At 35.2% G+C, this 19,006-nt stretch overlaps 2 protein-coding genes across 3 annotated transcripts; both read right to left on the bottom strand.

The window, feature by feature from the left end:
- Positions 1-496: 496 nt before the first annotated feature.
- Positions 497-2,015, bottom strand: LOC107634622 (NAC domain-containing protein 104-like). Its single transcript, XM_016338044.3, has 3 exons — positions 1,657-2,015; positions 1,233-1,516; positions 497-1,110 (listed from the first exon to the last, which is right to left on the bottom strand). The coding sequence occupies exons 1-3, from the start codon at positions 1,802-1,804 to the stop codon at positions 922-924; spliced, it is 621 nt and encodes a 206-aa protein (XP_016193530.1). The 5' UTR covers positions 1,805-2,015; the 3' UTR covers positions 497-921.
- Positions 2,016-6,636: 4,621 nt separating this feature from the next.
- HDA14 (histone deacetylase 14) lies at positions 6,637-10,696 on the bottom strand. Of its 2 annotated transcripts, none has more exons than XM_016334238.3 (9): positions 10,499-10,696; positions 10,174-10,387; positions 9,986-10,060; positions 9,547-9,648; positions 9,141-9,212; positions 8,932-8,988; positions 8,220-8,471; positions 7,614-7,795; positions 6,637-7,130 (listed from the first exon to the last, which is right to left on the bottom strand). In XM_016334238.3, the coding sequence occupies exons 2-9, from the start codon at positions 10,186-10,188 to the stop codon at positions 6,830-6,832; spliced, it is 1,056 nt and encodes a 351-aa protein (XP_016189724.1). In that variant the 5' UTR covers positions 10,189-10,387; positions 10,499-10,696; the 3' UTR covers positions 6,637-6,829. The 2 variants fall into 2 exon arrangements, with proteins under 2 accessions (XP_016189724.1, XP_016189723.1); XM_016334237.3 differs by having other exon boundaries at positions 10,174-10,355; positions 10,499-10,690.
- Positions 10,697-19,006: the final 8,310 nt, after the last annotated feature.

Here is a 19,006-nt window from a genome sequence, read left to right as displayed (position 1 = left end):
AATGGCACTCCGGCACTCCCTGATATAGCCTATATATGCTGAATCTAATAAGTTAAGCCAAGGATTCAAGACACCTGTATAATGTATGTCTAGGTGATGGCAAATTAATCATAGCCCTCATTCTCCATTAATAAAGTTTCATAAATGAAATTCCACCTTCTCTTTGTATATCCATCAAAATTCTTATATATGTATTCTATATATTTCAATGGATTAACATTTTACCTCATGACATGCAAGGAAAATCTAACGGTAGGTGATATGACAATGGAACAATGGAACATGCACCCGTGATATGACACTTTTTTTTTTTTCTCCTTGAAAATTGGAAGATAGAAGAACAATAGGGAGTGGTAGTGGTGAGACCCACTCTCTGTCAGATCTTCTCTCCGTTGGCTCAAAGCAACGGATTCCATTGGAGCTTTTTTAAATATATGCATAGATATAGCTAGATTATCACCATAACTTCAAGGAATTTAATTTTGGTGCAACTCACTGACAAGAAAGCATTCTATTTTATATCAAAAAGTAGAGACGAATTAAAGTGGTGAACAAACTTTAATTTCACTAGGAAAAGACACAACCACTGTCTACATACATGAGCTGCATCAATATATATATATATATAATCTATGGAAGCAAAAATATACATATTCTCTCTCTCTCTCTATATATATATATATATGTATATGGTGTATGTATAAGGACAATAAAACTTTGAACCTAATTAATTACTCAACTTTGGGGTCCTGCATGTGTATATGTAACTAATATAGTAGTGTTATGTCCCTAGCTAATAGATCTGCTATACTCAAGATACATGTGTAACATTATCAGGAATTCTAGCACGCTAGATCATGTAACATTATCTTATATATATCTTATAATAATATACACTATTATTAAATTGCATCACTCTAATTAATTAGGGGGGCTTATGACTTCAAGATCATCATCAAGTGACAGATAAACCTCATCTAGATATGAAAGTTCTGATCCACAATCATCCTCGTCGCTATAGTAGGAGTTTGCAGTTGCACCTTGTTGTGATTGTGACTTGTTCTTCTCATACACTCTGCACAAAACCCATTTATTGTTCTGATTTTGATCCTGTAATATTATAATCATTAATAAATTGCACAATTACACAATAACAAACAAATTAATAGAGAGGTTATTATTGAAATAATATCTAGGGCTATATGGTAGGGAAATTAAAACCAACAGCTTACAGGTTTTAATAATCTTCGATGAGCAGTTCCATTTGCATAACACGAAATAGGGTTGTGGAACATAGATGAGGAAATATGGTATTCCTGCATGACCCAATTGGTTTCTGTGCCTTCGTTAAGATTGAAGACAAAATACTTCTTGATTCCCAATTTCTTGTTTGCATCAGCTGAGATTATAGGTTCGCTCAAACCTATTTCCTTCCAATACCCATTTTCTGTGCTTCTGTTTTCCTTCACTTTATTGGTGAAGAAATAGTGTTGATTCCCACTTGAAAACGCCTTACCTGTGTTTGTGTGTATATATATATATATATAAGTACATATATGTAAGAAACTATATAAAAAATATATTTAATTAAATTTCAAATATATGTGTATGTGGAATTGGATGCATGCATGCATAGATTATTATGTATGTATGTACCATTTAATTGACATGGATGAAGTTGAGAGGGATCAAGGTCCGGTATGATGCTGGGATGGAATGGTAGAGAAATTCTGGAATAAAGAAAGTGAAGGATGAGTTCTTCATCTGTTGGAGAGAAGCAAAACCCAGGAGGAAGGTTCGTCATTGTATTAATTTCTTCTTTCTTCCTTTTTGGACTTTGGCACTTTATTAATTTGGGTCAAGTTTGTCATGCTATATATATATATATATATATACACATACAGAGAGAGAGAGATTTATGGTTGGATTGATTAGGATTCAAAAAAAGCGTTGAGCTGTTTGAAGAAAGACGGCTGTACGTGGAATTCCATCATAAGGAACTAAGTAGGGCCAAACAACAAAGATAGACGGCCATTGAAGCTAACAATACAAGTTAGCTGCTATATATGTAATGTAATTGATCATTTAAGCTAAGGTCAAATTATTGTGCGTTGCTTCACTACTGTTTAAGTAACCTGGCTATAACTACCTTCATGCCTTGGATAACGTTTAATTTATTAGGATAAGGTTATACTATATATATGTATATACTCATGTCTTGCTTTCATACCTTTTTAAGTTCTTAATTCTTATTTACTCTGCCTGGCATGAATTAATGCATCATATCCAAATTGATAATCTCATCTGCATGGAAACGTCGTTTATGTTTGTTTCTTATATAATTTCCACCAATATATTTTTTATAAAATAAAATATAATGAAAAAAGTTAGAGATTAAACTGATAAAACAACTTTTTGAAACATAGTAATTAAATTTAGGAAAATAATACTTATTATAATATGGAAATTAATTATATATAAATTAAAGGCCTGATGACGAATTAATGAGATCTCTATGACTCTATCACAACCTTTAATTTCACATTTTGTTTACATATATTCAATATGTATGAATTCCGAACTTAACATTAATAGTAATGTGAAATATATCTATTTCGTTATCACATTTAGGGGTAAAAAACAATTACGCCATGCAGTGAAAAGCATAATTCTTAAATTTTAACAGTTAACACGATGGAAAATTATATTTATATTATTTTTTGTTTATAATTTTGTGTATTTTTTTATGATATATATATATATATATATAAAAGACAATTTTTTTAATTTTATCTTACTTTTTATTAATTATTTTTAATACTAAGAATAAAAAATATACGGACATATAACATTCTTCCAAAATTATTATCTACACCCCGCAAAAGAGGATATTGTTCCTTGCTGTATATACAAGATCTTAATTATTGTTTGAGCATTCTTTTTATTGTTCATTTTACTATTTGGATGTATCACCAACATGAATTGACCATTGTTTGATTTGTTATAATCTGCCTGCTGTGAGTTGGTCCCAAAAAAAAAATTCTTTTAAAAAAATGTGCAAGTTTCTGGATGAATCTTAATGATGGGCCTCAAGCATGACAAAAGGTTTGATCTTTCACCTTTTGGAATAAAATGATTTACAAGTGTTCCTGTTTGTCTTCGCCATATGTTTCCATCCATTAATCATTTTAACCGCACCTTATCGGCAAGGTGTACAACCTACGAGGGTGTTGAATGTTGATAGTGCCCCTAAATTAGCCTGACTTTTTTTTCCAAACAAATTAACATTAAAATTTATTTATTATTTCCAAAATCAAATTAAAGAAATGTATATATGTGCTTTCTCACATCAACAAATAGGCCAGGGCTCACGTGGAATCTCTCTTCTAGGGTTGGAAAAACTAACACACTTCAAATTAAGGAGTAATGTTAGGAAATCTCAACACAAAATTATCTTATTTAATTTAATATTTATAATAATTAAAAAATAAAAAATTGAATTATCTGAGACTAATATGTATTGTCTCTTAAATATATTTTAAATTAAGAAGGTGTAATAATAATAATAATATCCCCTCTTATTTTCAGCTTCTTAATAATTACTTGAAGATTAAAGAAGCACTTCTGGTATATAAGAATGTGCCAGCTAGCTATGCACACCAATTAAATTATGAGTCCTATTCTTCCACCAACTTCATGCCTATTATCTTAATTCGTCTATTTATAGAAGTGATGATATTTTGGAATTAACGTTATTCCTAGTCCGAATCGGCCAAATAGAGAAAACACAAGATAGCATCCGAAGTGGGATCCGAGGACTATATGGCTTTGCATTACGTAAAACAATTAACCAATTATAGTGGGCATGACTTTATGTCATGACTTAGTATACCTGTTTCATAAGCAATGATTACGCTTCACTAAGGGATAAAAGAGCTTTATGTATGTGCTTCTTCTTCATGTAGTTGTTGGTAGGTCACCCCTTTATGCAACACAAGTTAATCCATGGACAAGTGTTATAGCTTATGTGTGCTTTTTATCATTATGGCACCTTTGAAAACCTTATCTCCCTCCTAGCCATGGTCCCTTTAACTTCAAAGTCCACCAAAGGACAAACATGAATCATGGCCAAACAGTAACTTTGTTGCTTCATATTTATATTATTTTAAACCTATTTTTTTAAAAATGAGTTCAACTAAGAAAACCAACTTCATTCCTTTTAATTAATACAATATCAGTCAAGTTTTTTTTTAAATTACTTTTTTATCCGAAATTCTAAACTTAAAAATTCTAAATTCTAAATCTTGACTACCATAAATTTTAAACTCTCCAAAAAGTTAGGATTAAAAATTAATTTTACATTAACTAATTAAAATTAATTTTCCATACTTCATTTTTTTAAATATCTAAATATTTATTTGTTAAATTCCTTTTTTACAAAACTATACTTTTTCTAATAACAAATGAATAAAATGTATGCAAACTTAGCTTAAAAGTGTTTAAAAATTATATTCAAATAATATTCTTATTTCTTTTCAAAATACCTCTTCATCAATGTGAAAATGGATATGTAGCTATCATTAATAATCTTCTTCCACCGTGTCGTTTTCTAACATGAAAGAGCTCTATTACTTTTTAAAGGAGAAACCATATTTGATATTTCTACGACTATAATAAAATTGTTCACACCGACCAGACCATTTTAATTTGATAATTTGTATAAATAATATATAATGTAGTTTTAAAATGGTGTCATGTTTTAAAAAGTAAAAGAAAGATGAAAGTTTTTTAAAGTAGCTTTGTTTCGAGGTACTAAAATTAAAATTGAAAGACTATCGAACTCAGTACTGTGTTAGTAAAGATATTTTTGTAATTTTATTTATTTTAATTTCTATTTTTATCTTAAACCAATCAAGATAATAAAACATAATTCGTGTACACTTTACATTAAATACAGTAATTTAATTTAATTTTTGTCTTTTACTCTTTGTTTTTCAATCTCAGTTATCGAAATTTTTCAAGTGATTAGCCAAAAAAAAGATAAAACTTAAAAAATACAAATAATAAAAGAATACAGCAATTTATTAATCAATAATAAATTTTTAAATAAAATTTAAATTTATAAAAAATTAGTCATTAATTTATTGAATTGGAGAACATTATGAAAAATAAAAAAGACAAATATAAAGAGATAACTTTTTTCAATTAATATCAATTAATTATTTTAAAATTATTTTTTATCTTAAATTTTAATTTTTAAATCGTAAATCTTAAATTAAAAAATAATTTTAAAATAAATAAAAATATCTAATATTAATTAATTAGAAATTAATTTTCTATAGTCGTAATAAAAATTACTACTAATAATTTGGACCTTCGAGGTATTGAAATAGCACAACGTAACCAAACTTTATTCCAAAGAAAGATTTCAAGCTCACATTCTTTTCTGAGTTTGTTATCACCAACCCCTTCCCTTTTAATCATCCCACAACCCTGTCATTTGGGAATCTGACTACGTCTACAGTGTGTTTGATTATTATTTAGTTAAAAATCTTGAGATTAAAAATTCATCGCTATTAATCATTAGATTTTCTCATTGGTTACGATATTGTAGTTTTCCATATTGGTCAATTGTTTTTAATGTATTTTATCGTAATGCTATTTGTTTTGTTAAGGTGATTTTTGACCGTGGATAGTGTAAATATATCGAAAAGATATCATCTGTACCACTCATAATCTCTTGTTTTTCTTTTTAGTTTAGTTTATTCCCCCCTCTTGATCTCGCCTTTTTTCCTTCTGTCTGTACGTGTGTCTCCAACGCATCTAACAGATTCATACACATATCATATCGACAATCATATAACATAACTCATTTTAGAAACCCAAACTTTATTAAAGCGTTAGGTATTGCCAGACCCATGCATATGTAAGGTATAGGTCAAGCTTAGGTCATAGCTTCGGATTACAGGGTAACATGTGTTAACCAACTACGAAAAGTTACAACATGTGATAAGTAAGACTACTGTAAATTCATATCACAAAGTTATAGAACATCCGATTCTAACTATATTTATAAGGAAACAACTTGTGTTGATCTAGTGGTTAGTTCACTAATCCACTTAAATAAATATCAAAAGTTAAAAACTTGCCTTATACATGTAGCAACCCATTAGCAATGACAAATATTTAAATGGAGCTCCAACCTGCAATATATTAGTCTTTGATCTGTCGAACTCGAACTGAAGGATATTGTGGACAACACAAAAAAAAAAAAATTTAAGGGGATAGTGATTCCTAATTTCATGACGAGGCAGGCAGACAACACATTTCTTGCAAGCTTTTGTTTCCTTCAATTCATTCTTGTCTTAACAAATTAACATGAGAATGCGTATTATTTGGTAGAATTTAGCACCGATGGAACATTTTATCGTTTGGCGTCAGAAAGGAGCGCCAGCTCATAGCAAAGACTGGGAGTCTGGGACCTTAGTACAGTGCGAATAAAAAGCAGAATGCGAAAATATCGTAGTAAGTCTTTCTTAGTAGCAGTAAATATGATTTTTGTTGAAATAGCTGAGTAAAGGAATACTTTAAAAGGATACCTAGTTAGAACTGTTATATTAAAAGGGATGCATAGCAGCTCATAAACCAATGCCGTTGTTTCACCAAAAGGGGCAATAATCTGATACAGTGGCTTAGCTCCACGTAATGTGATAAGTATAATGTTGTTTAGACATAAAGTTTTTATGTATGGAGCCCACAGAAAATGAAGAATTAAATACAAACAAGATGTCATGTCAGGTTCCAAATTTTCAACATCATTCATTCACGGTCACAGGGAATGAATGGATTTAATCCTCTGAATAGCTTGCTTAACCTTTGTTGATGGCTCTTCATATAAAATATTGGGGTCATCAAACTCCGATGCCAAGCTTGGGTCACCGAGAAGAGCACGGAATGTGTCTGCCACTGAGTATGAAAGAGACTTTAAGTTGTATCCTCCTTCTAAGAAGAACACGCATCTGCCTCCACATAACTCTTTTGATAGTTGTTTAATGTTGGAAGCAAGCGTGTAATATGTTCCAGTTGTGTATTGAAGGTTGGCTAGTGGATCCAATACGTGCCCGTCATATCTGACAAATGAAAATCACGTAAAATTTTAAGTGTGAAAACAAGAATTGCAACAAGTTGGTGAAGGAACCTTTCTCCCATGGTTCATCAAATTGGTCAATTCAACTGGATTAACTAAAAACCATCAAACCGATAAATTAGTTTGGGTTTTTATTGAAAAAATCGGTAAAAAAAATTAATTTAATGAAATCATTATATATAATATAATATAAAAATATATTATTTTATTATATCCAATTTAACTTTGAGGATCTTGATTAAATTTTTAGACCTTTGAACATCTAGTTTTGTCTGTTAAATGACTTGTCCGACTTTCACAACCTTGCTTTTTCCATCGCATTGAGATTTAGAAAGCAGCCAAAAACTGAATAGTTCACTAGCCATGCTAGATTGCAAATTGCAACTTATTAGAGAATTTCGTCAAGTGTTTGTCCTGTCTCAATCTCTGCTTTAATTTGGTAGAATGATTGGTAAGAAAGACTCACCCAGCAGAAACAAGGATTATATCTGGCTTAAATCTTTGAGCACAAGGTACAATGACTTCATCAAACACTGTTCTCATAGTAGTATCACCTGATCCTCCAGGAAGAGGCAAATTTAGAGTGGTTCCTTCACCAGCTCCGCTGCCAACTTCGTCAAATTTACCAGTACCTGGGTAGCTTCCATCCTGAGCCACAGAATGTTATGAACTATAGCAATAAGATTTTAATTAAGTACATATTGAAATTCTAAGGCACAAAAGCTATTGAAATTGCCATGAAATCTTGGTTTGAGAAAATCCATGAAATCTAACGGAGATTTGAGTAACAAAAGAAGTGGGGAGTTGCAGAAATACAGAAATTTAATCTTAGCTTATATATAGAGAAATACAACTGCAATAACTAGGATTGTTAATTTGATATATTGCACAAAATTTCAAGAATCTTAACAAATTCAAACCAAATATGATTCCCACTAACGTGGGACTCACAATAAACTAACATTGTAGCAAGAGAAGAGACTAAGAGAGTCCACAGATAACCAATGGCATTGTAGAATTAATGGAGAGAAAAATAAAATATAATCAGAGCCATAGACCAGACTGAGCTTACTTGATGAATTGAAAGGAAAAATATATCTGGATCATCATAGAAAGCATCATTTGTTCCATTTCCATGGTGAACATCAAAGTCAATTATGAAGACGCGCTTTAGTCCATGAACACGCTGGGCATAACGAGCTGCAATGGCCACATTTCCAAAAACACAGAAGCCCATTGGTCCTTGTGGAACAGCATGGTGTCCCGGTGGTCTTATCAAAGCAAAACCAGTAGGTGGATCTCTACTTATCTTTGAAGCTGCAACCTGAATATAAAGTGAATAATAGAAATTCACATCCATCATAATACATACAATAGCTAGCTCCCTACAATTCTTGAAACATTTTCTATAAAGATCAGCTATATTAGGCAGAAGCCAAGAGTGTATTTTATATCTCCTACAACTCAGAATGTACTGAACCCTGGAAGGAAAAAAGAAACAATCAGGAACACCAAGAACTAAGTTCCCAAACTCGTTATATTTGTGACTCCCCACCCATGCAAAAACTGAAGGAAATCATAAAGGTACATGCATGCAATTGTCAGTCAATATCTAGCTCTACTAAAGCATAACCGAAATTTCCAACAAAGAATGAAGTCATTTCGATTATGTACATCAAAAGAAGAAACAGATATGCATGTATCCATATCCACCCACTTACCCCTCCCCAAAAAACATAAACAGATTATCACCAAGAGATTGACATGCCAAGTTGAGAGATCACCACTGAGTCAACTAAGGCTAATCCAGCACCAGCAGCAACAATTGACTCCCGGTAGGTCTGCATCATTATTATCATCATAAGAAAGCAAAAAATTAATTAACTAAAAGGACAACCATCGTGATTTTCTGCCGTATAAATGTCAAGTACCGAGCATAGAATGATTTTCAGCAAGCACCATTAAGTACGAATGAATTAAAGGAAGATCTTACAGTAGCAGTAGCATAGGTTGGTCCAGAACTATCAATGAAAATTAGACCCTTCTCGGATGCTTGATCCATAGCCTGTGAAAGTAAATTTAAAATAATGCCAACCTTCAGAACTGAAATTTTCTGTGCCATGAAAATTTGGATTAAAAACAAAATATGAACTGCTTATGGATCACAGAAAAAATCTATGCCCTGACTAATGGGAAAAGACTGTTGCTGTATGAAATGCTTAATGTTCAGAGAATCAGGGCCAAGGTATAGATGTATAGTCATGGTGAAATTTTGAAGTAATAACCAAGAATAGGAGAGAATGGAGTAGTCAGAAGACACAAGTGAGACATCTATTAGACGTAAATATCCATCAATGGAATAATCGAAGCACTGGAAAACTTTCAACACAAGGGGTTACCTTTTCAAGGCCAGAAACATAAGCTCTTGCATGCACACTTGCAATGTCATCTACTGAAGCTGGCTCGAAATTTTGAAGTTCAATTACCTCAGAGCCACGAAACTGAATCAATCATAACATAAAATAAATGTGGAAATTAAAATTCTTTATAATTTGATTAGACTACACAAGTATGGCTAATCATAATACGGTCCTATGATATCATCCATTCAAGTCAATATTATCCTTAAACCATCTCTATATTGATGACTGATGTTCACAAATGTATAGCCACAAAAATATGCAATGGCCTGGGGATCAGAAGTTGATTTGTCCTTCAATCAAATGGAAAACATTGCAAATTCTCAGTTAGGCAAAAACCTTGTCCTTTTGACCAAATTTCGAAGTGAGATTCGTTATCAGAATAAATAGTAAATATACATAGTCTTGAGTAGAGTACCTTTGAAGTGAGGTGCATTTCTTGTAGGGCATCGACAATTGCAGGAACTCTAAAATGTGATTCTGGATGAGACTCCTGTATGTTATTAGAAGTGGTATAATAATAATGGGAATTTTCAATTACATGTGGAGAGTCAAAGATAGTGTGGCAAGTGCCAAGTGGTAACTCAAAGTAAAAGGAGAATGGACCTGGTTATGGCCCATGGATGAAGCAACGGAATAAATGAGGCGTGCATCGCTTAATTGATTAATGGAAGGAAGAAAATCATCATTCCTAGCGCCAGCCGAACACGATATAGATCCCGCTCCCGAACACTTATTTCCATTCTTGCGGAATAATCTATTTCCAGAAACTCTGATTCTCAGAATACCTAAATCAGAGGCATATATGACTAGTTTTCAGCTTGAAAACCAGAATTAGATACATAAATGAGAATATTGATTGAATTAGCAAGTTGATGGAAGTGGAACATTAATTAAACAATTGGATGAAAAAGAAGAAGGATAGGAGTACCAGAAGAGCGAGGAAGATTGTGGATGCTTATGGACATGGTTATGGTTACTACTGAAAGTAGTAGATGACACTCTGTTTGCTGCAGTCTCGTTTGTTAGTTATTCGTCACAATTATCTATCACAAAAGATGGCCACTCATTTCTCTTTTTTTTTTTTTTTTTTTTTTTTTTTTTTTTTTTCTCTAGTCTGTCTGAGTACATTGTGGAATGTGGAATACAAAGGAAATATACTCGGAAAATTCTATGGTGTGGTTCGGTTGAGACATCCACACATATGGATATTAGGTGTTTGTCCTACTGTGCGACGCGTGGAGGAAAAGATACTGTGATTAGTTCAGTTCATGCAAGCAGAACCGCAGAAGGTGATCAGAAGCAGTGCTTTTCATGTAAGGATAATTACATTGCTAATCAATTATGTTCAATGAAGGGGTGTTTGTTTTTAAACTATTTTTTGGCCAATAGACTTAACGGATCAAGTGGTGAATTTGTAATAGAAATAAATTTTTTTCTTTAAGGATGGGTTAGTTATTTGAAGTATTTTATTGGATAATTTTTTTTTATAGATATTTGGCAATAAATATACTAAATTATTGACGTAATAATAATAATTGATCTGTACCTATAAAACCGGTCCGACGTCATACTTCGGATAGACCACGACTAACAAACGGCACATCTACTATTAGGTCAAAATAAAATCACACGGCCCTAGAAGAAATATTTGAGATTTAGCTCGGACATTTTATCAGGGATCTCGGACTGAGAACGACCACACCTCTCGGATTTAAATAGCGCTGTACAGAAAGCCTAAAAACAACGAATACACACACAAACACAGCTACAAAAGTCACAGTATTGTTGATTCTTAGTTTAGAACTGACTTAAGTATCGGAATCCTTTTTTGCAGGTATTCCACATTGCTCAGACGAGGAAGGAGTTTTCGGTGCAGCATATCGGAGAAGGACGTCATCAGCACTTTTCCAGCTGATGCTGACCTATACCTTGGAGCCAAGTCCCGGACAGGAACATTTGGCGCCCACCTTGGGGCCAACCCCCCATATATCTCGCTTTATCTTTCTTTGCAGGACTATGGCCGAAGAAGTCATACCTGCAACTCCTCCTCCCACTAACGAGGAGTTAGTGGCTATGAATGCTACCCTCTTGGCAGAGGTTAGAAAGATGGCCGACCTCCTAGAAGCATCTCACAACGGGAAGTCCAACGCAGAGGACCCAAAGAACGCAACCTCAAATGGGGCGCGACCTCTGGATTTGGGCTCCCAGGAGGTCACTCCATCTAAAGAAAGACTGACGATAGATAACCCCTTCTCAGAGAAGATCGTCAACTTTCAGATGCCAAAGAATTTCGTTTTGCCTACAGCGCTGAAGGCATATGAAGGGTTTGGAGACTCTCGAGTACACATTAAGAAATTTCAATCTATGATTTTTTTAACGGTGCCTCTGACACTATACTCTGTCATTCTTTTCCAACTTATTTAAATGGTACTGCTTTACTTTGGTTTTCCAAAATCCCTGCAGGTTCTATCTCTTGCTTTGAAGAGCTAGCAAGATCCTTCATAGACTATTTCGCGGCCTCGAGAATATACGTGCACGGATCCGATTACCTTAGCACTATCAAACAAGGTCCACAGGAGAGCCTGAAGGACTATATGACAAGGTTCACCAAAGCAACCATGGAGATCCCAGACCTCGATCCCAAGGTGCATCTACACGCATTAAAGAGCGGCTCTGCCCAGGAAAGTTTCAAGAGACCATTGCTGTAACCAAGCCGAAAACGTTGGAAGAATTTTGAGAAAAGGTGGCAAGCCAGATGGAGATCGAAGAGTTCTGCGAAGCTCGGCGGATGGAGAAACCACAATTCCTCCGAGATGAAGAGAACGACCCAGGTCACACACCAATAAGGAGCCTAAGAAGCCCTTCAAACTCGCTCCCAAGTTCAACTCTTATACCAAGTTCAATACCAAAAGAGAGGACATAATTAAGGAGATCCTTCACAATAAACTCATAAAGCCACCAAGCAAAGTAGGGACATACCAAGACCAAAGGTATGTGGACAAAACAAAGCACTGCATGTTTCATCAGAAGTTCGGACACACCACGGATGAGTGTGTGGTGGCTAACGATTTGCTAGAAAGACTGGCACGACAAGGACTGTTGGATAAGTACGTCGGCAGTCGATCACAAAAAGACCCATCACCCCCAGAAGAGGCAGAACATCAAAAGGCGAGCATTGAAAAGAACCAATGGCAGAACAATCAACCACCCAAGAAAATCATCAATTATATCTCAGGCGAGTTTGCATGCGGCGAAGAGACGAGCTCGGCCAGAAAAAGGAGCTACCGAACTATGTTAACACTACAAGAGGAGACACCATCTGAAGTACCCAGATCTCGAGCTCCTGATATCACGTTCACAAGTAGGGATTTTGAGTCCAAAACTCCTAACCTTGACGATCCTGTGGTTATTTCGGTAGCAACAGGAGACCTCCTAGTCCGAAAGGTCCTCTTAGACCTAGGAAGCAGTGCCGACGTGATGTTCCTATCTACCTTAAAAAAGATTCAACTGAATGAAAAAGTGCTACAACCATCTTCTGGCGAATTAGTCAGATTCTTTGGGAAAGAGTCCCGTAACAGGTTATGTTTGGGTGTGGATGACCTTATGGGAGTATCCTCACTCAAAAACCTTAGACATACAATACTTAATTGTCGACTATTTTAGCCCTTATAACATTATCTTAGGAAGACCATCCCTAAATGCTTTTGGAGCCATAGTCTCCACTATTCACTTGTGTGTCAAGTTTTATTCATAGGAGGGGGCCATAACAACAGTACATTTGAATAGGAAAGAAGCAACGCAATGTTACAATGCAGGACTAAAAATGAAACAGGCATCAACAACGATGGCAGCAAGATCAAATCACTAAAGAGTGTGGAATAAAACTTGACAACCAATACGAATACAAAGCACTCTTAGCTGGCCTACGCCTAGCTAAAGAGTGTGGAATACAACACATCAAGGTTTATTGCGATTCCCTGCTAGTACTTCAACATGTAAATCACGTATTCCAGCTACGCGAAGCTTCATTAGAATAATACTATACACAGGTGAAACATTTAGTTAAGAAATTCAAAAACTTCCAAATAACACATATCAATAGAAGTGAGAATCATAGAGCTGATGTATTAACTAGGTTAGCTACATCAAGAAAAGCAGGGATACAATCTAATTTGTCACAAATAACATTGGAACAACCCAGTACATGCAACAACCTTGTTATGAGTTTGTCACAGGTGAAAGATTGGAGAACCCATTATGTTAACTTTTTGAAACATGGAACAATACCACAGACAGAAAGAAACCCTAAAGGAGAGCAAGTTTCTTCACCATTATTAGTGATGATATTTACAGAAGAGGATTCTCCCGACCCTTACTCAAATGCCTGGGAGACGAAGACGCCATCCTAGCAATGGCGGAGGCACATGAAGGAATTTGTAGCACACACATAGGAGGCCAAAGTCTCGCAGCAAAGATACTGAGAGCAGGATGCTACTGGCCATCACTAAAGAAAGACTGCTTGGATAAGGTCCAAAGATGTGATAATTGCCAAAAATGCGCGTCAATCATCCATAACCCAGCCCAGAAGTTACATACCTCAGAGATCGGATGGGCATTCCACAGGTGGGGGCTTGATATACTCGATCATTTTCCAATTTCAAAGGGTCAGGTAAAATTCCTACTAGTGGCAATCGACTACTTTACAAAGTGGATAGAAGCCCAACCACTAGCAAAAATAATATTGGACAAGGTAAAAAGTTTCATTTGGAAATTTATTATATGCTGATATGGATTACCTATGAATATTGTAACTGATAACGGTAAGCAGTTCATTGATAGGAAAATAGCTTCTTTTTTACAAAATCTAAATATAAAACACCATTTTTCATCGGTCGAGTACCTACAAACCAATGGGCTCGCCGAAGTAGCTAACAAGGTCATTTTTGAAGCCTTTAAAGAAAAAAATAACATTCGCAAAAGGACAATGTTCCGAACTAATACTCGAGATACTTTGAGGATACAATACCACCCCACAAAGCTCAACCAAGAAAACACCTTTCAAACTAATGTTCGGATCCGACGCCATGATTCCAGTGGAAATATCTCAAGGATCAATCAGAACAAACCATTTCGACGAGGACACAAATGACCAAACAAGAAACGCGGAACTGGACACACTGAAGGATGTGCGAGAGGAGGCAAGGATAAGAAACGAAGCAATGCAGCTCATGATTCAATGCAAGTATAATAGGAAGGTCAAACCTCGGCTGCTACAACAAAGAGACCTCGTTCTCAGATGCCTCAAAGACATCCGAGAACCACCGGGGCAAGGCAAGCTCGCAGCCAACTAGGAAAGCCCTTTCCGAGTTATAAAGATGCACAGCCGAGGTGCATACTCTCTACAAACTCTGGAGGGAGTTGATTTACCAAATACTTGGAACATCTCCTTACTCCGATTGTATCACACTTAGTTGTTTGTAAATGCTTGAAGCTCGGAAGGTACTCTTTTTCCTACCACCGAGGTTTTATCCCAAATAGGGTTTTACTCGGGGAGGTTTTAACGAGGCCGACCACTTCAAGCACATCAGATTTCATTAAAGTATCAAATATCATTCAAGCTTATTAAAGCAATATATTCTACTCAAGTGCACGTTCATTAGCAAAAACAAATATGCATTCAAAATAAGCACACAAACGAGTTGCACACAAATTCATACATACCATTCATAGAGTTTTCTAATACACATAACTAAAGTCCAAAATCGATTAAAACAAACTTATACAAACAAAACATTAACTATCTTTGGCAGCTGCAATAGCAGTCTCATCCTGGACTTCTACTCCAGGTTCATCATCAACTAAATTTCCCTCCACAACTATCTTTGTGACATCGAACTGGTTAACCTCAAAACCAGGAGCAAAAATAGAGACCTGACTCATAGCTCAGTTGAACCCCGCTGCAAACAATTCCAATCCCTCATCCTCCAGCTCTTGAACCCGACTCATCAGTTTCCCTTTCTCTACATCAGATTCCCTCAGCTGCTCTTGAAGTGACCGAATCTGATCCTGCAAAGTGCTAGCCTCAGTCTCCATATCCTTCATCCTCTTGGTCAAATCAACAATAACTCCGTCCCTCTTTGCAAGCGACTTCTCAAGCTTACTCACTTTATCCACATCCCTTGTTTCCTCAATTCCTAACATCTCGGTACTACGACCAATGCACAACAACCTAGTAGCCATCACCTGGAAAGAACAACGACTACAATTACTAAACCAATACAGCAAATAAATAGCAAACAAGGACCGAACTCACCTACAGGTATTGACCAAGGGTCTCTTTGCCAACATCTTTCAACAGCTGAATATCCTGAGAATTCTATGCAACCCTATCCGCCAAAGCACCAAAAGGAAAACAATCACTCCAGACAGATTCTAAGTTGCCACCAGAAGCAAACTCGTGCAGGCACATCTGCTTTCTCACCCTACTCCTAACCCCGGGGGTGAAAACCAAGTCAACACCAAAAAGCACCTCAACCGAACCCTCAGGCTCATGGCTTTTTCGCTTCTCCCCATGGGGATGCGCACTTGACTGGGCGACATCAGCATTAGTTTCCTTCACAACTTTACTTGTCGAAACATCTTTTTCCTCCCTTTTATTCTCCAAGAATGATTTCATCTTAGCCAAAGAAAAGCTCAGAACTCTTCCACCTAGAACAAAAAAGAAACACAGAAACTTCCTCAGTACAAAAAGCAGACAAACAAGACACAGCGAATTCTATAAAAGCACTCACCAATATAATTACTCAACCCATCAAAGTCACTTTCGAGCTTCAGAAGCTCAGCAATAGACAACAATTTACCAGAAGAAAAACACTCAATAAGGTACTCCAAAATGAAATCATCCTCCTCAGACCTCTCCAGGGTGTCAAGAACCTGCATGGGTTTAGGACACCAATAGAGAGGAAACTTCTCACCCAACTCTTCATCAAGAAAAAAGGGATATTCCGTCTCACAAGATTGAATTTTCACAAACATTTCTTTAAAGCTTTTGAAAGAAGATTTAAACAAGGAAAACAAAGAACGCCCCGGATAACTACTCAAGTTTATCCAGAGGCCCTTACAGACCCCTTTCGATTGAAAAAGTGAGAAAAACAAATTCAAAGAAGGCGTATGATTCAGAAATGTCATCAGAGTTTCAAAACCAAGAAGAAATGCCCAAGAATTTGGATAAAGTTGAGAAGGAGAACAGTTCAACTATGTTAGAACCATGCATTCAAATTTTGTGAATGGAAGTTTCATATTCAGCTTAGAAAACAAACAGGTGTAAACATAAAAGTATGCCTAATCACCCATTTTTTCGCAAACCCTCTTTTCCCTTATTACAAGCCATCAGTTCAACACCACAACCAGAACCATTGGGAACCTAGTTAGCGGCATTAAGCGAAGCTAACATTTTTGGGTTCTGAAAAAGGGACACGTGACACTTAACGTCTGCGTGAACCCATGCATAAAGGTCATCTTTGACCTCAACTACTTTTTCCTCTGGTTTCTTCATCATTAGAACTAAGAAGGAAAGAAGAATAAAAGTGAAAAACACACTAACCTTTTGACGCCATTTTTCTCTAAAGAAGTACAATGAAAAAACCTTCCTAAATACTACAGAGGTTCCCAATGCAATAAACACTATCACACAATCAGATTCACAGTTAACCCCCAACCGTCAGATTGAAAAACTGTTCACATGACTAACATATCAATATCCATGATTACCTCGATTCAAGGACCCACTAACAGTCATCCCCAAACATCCCTTCAGGACTCAAGTGCTAATAAATGCAACTTTTTGTTTCTCTTTTATTTTTAAACAACTCTAAGTTTTCTTTTAATAATTATTTACATTTCTAAAAAATAATTCCTTAATAGTAAGGTCGACACCACGTTGAGCTTGGGGGCTCGGACATAGGTCAAAAAGGTATGACATCGAATAGCACAAGAAAAACCTCAACTTGCTTCCAACCAGTAGCAAGTCGAGCTTGGGATTGTGATCCGTACCTATAAAACCGGTCCGACGTCATACCTCAGATAGACCACGACTAACAAACGACACGCCTACTACTAGGTCAAAATAAAATCACACGGCCCTAGGAGAAATATCCGATATTTAGCTCGGATATTTTACCAGGGATCTTGGACTGAGAACGGCCACACCTCCCGGATTTAAATAGTGCTGTACAGAAGGCCTAAACACAAGGAATACACACACAAACACAGCTACAAAAGTCACAGTATTGTTGATTCTTAGTTTGGAACTGACTTAAGCATCGGAGTACTTTTTGCAGGTATTCCACATTGCTTGGACGAGGAAGGAGTTTTTAGTGCAGCATATCGGAGAAGGACGTCATCAGCACTTTTTCAGCTGACGCCAACCTATACCTCAGAGCCAAGTCTCGGACAGGAACAATAATAATAATAATAATAATAATAATAATAATAATAATAATAATAATAATAATAATAATAATAATAATAATAATAATAATAATAATAATATAGTGAAAATTAAAATAAAATATGATAATAATAATAATAATAATAGAAATTATGTGATTTTTTTAGATACCTCCTAACTTGATTATTGGAGTGTCGTTACAGATCACTTCTATCATTCATACATTAGAGCCCAAAAACCAAAAAAAATCATGTGGGCATCGCCTAAAAAGGCTTCAAGGAGCCTGATGGCCTCAGAACAACCACATGCTTAAAACCCACCAGAAGAGAACAAGGAGAACAACTCCCTTGAACACCATCAGGCACTGTATGGAGGGAGAATTCCAAATGTAGTCTGTAATGTCTCGAATTTTTAAAAAATATTTCAGTAAGAACAAGTAAAATAAAAATTTAATCAGTACTTTTATATATAATTTTTATAATAATTGGATATTTTTTTATTTAAAAATTTAAAATTTTAAGAGTTGAAAAATAATAAAAATTTGATAATTTAATTTGAATAATTTAAAATTTTAGTTTAATTTTTATGAATTAAAAGAAAAATTAATTGAATTATCTCTAAACTGAAATTAGAGTAGTTATTTAAAACTATTTAGTAAGTTAATAAATAATATTCTTAAAATAATTATATTAGAATATATTTGGTTTTTATTTATTATTCTACTCTTTAACTTTATCAAACTTTCTATACTACTCTTTTTCCTTTTATCAAACCCTAACCCTAATACCCAAATTAACCCACCCACACTCTTTCTCACACACACCCACACAGGACAAAAGAGATAGAGGATCGAGAAGGGAGTAGAGGAGAGAAGAAGAGGAGGAGAGGGGAAGACAAACCAGTGGAGGGAAGACCGCCAAGCTATCACCGCCGTCGAGCTAGAGAGAGAGAAAGAGAGAGAGAGAGAGAGAGAGAGAGAGAGAGAGA

Source organism: Arachis ipaensis, chromosome B3 (genome assembly GCF_059453495.1).
Source record: "Arachis ipaensis isolate K30076 ecotype BB chromosome B3, ASM5945349v1, whole genome shotgun sequence".
In the NCBI taxonomy this organism is placed as follows: domain Eukaryota; kingdom Viridiplantae; phylum Streptophyta; class Magnoliopsida; order Fabales; family Fabaceae; genus Arachis; species Arachis ipaensis.
The sequence above is the reverse complement of the archived record's forward strand: the minus strand, read 5'-3'. Positions and strand labels throughout refer to the sequence as shown.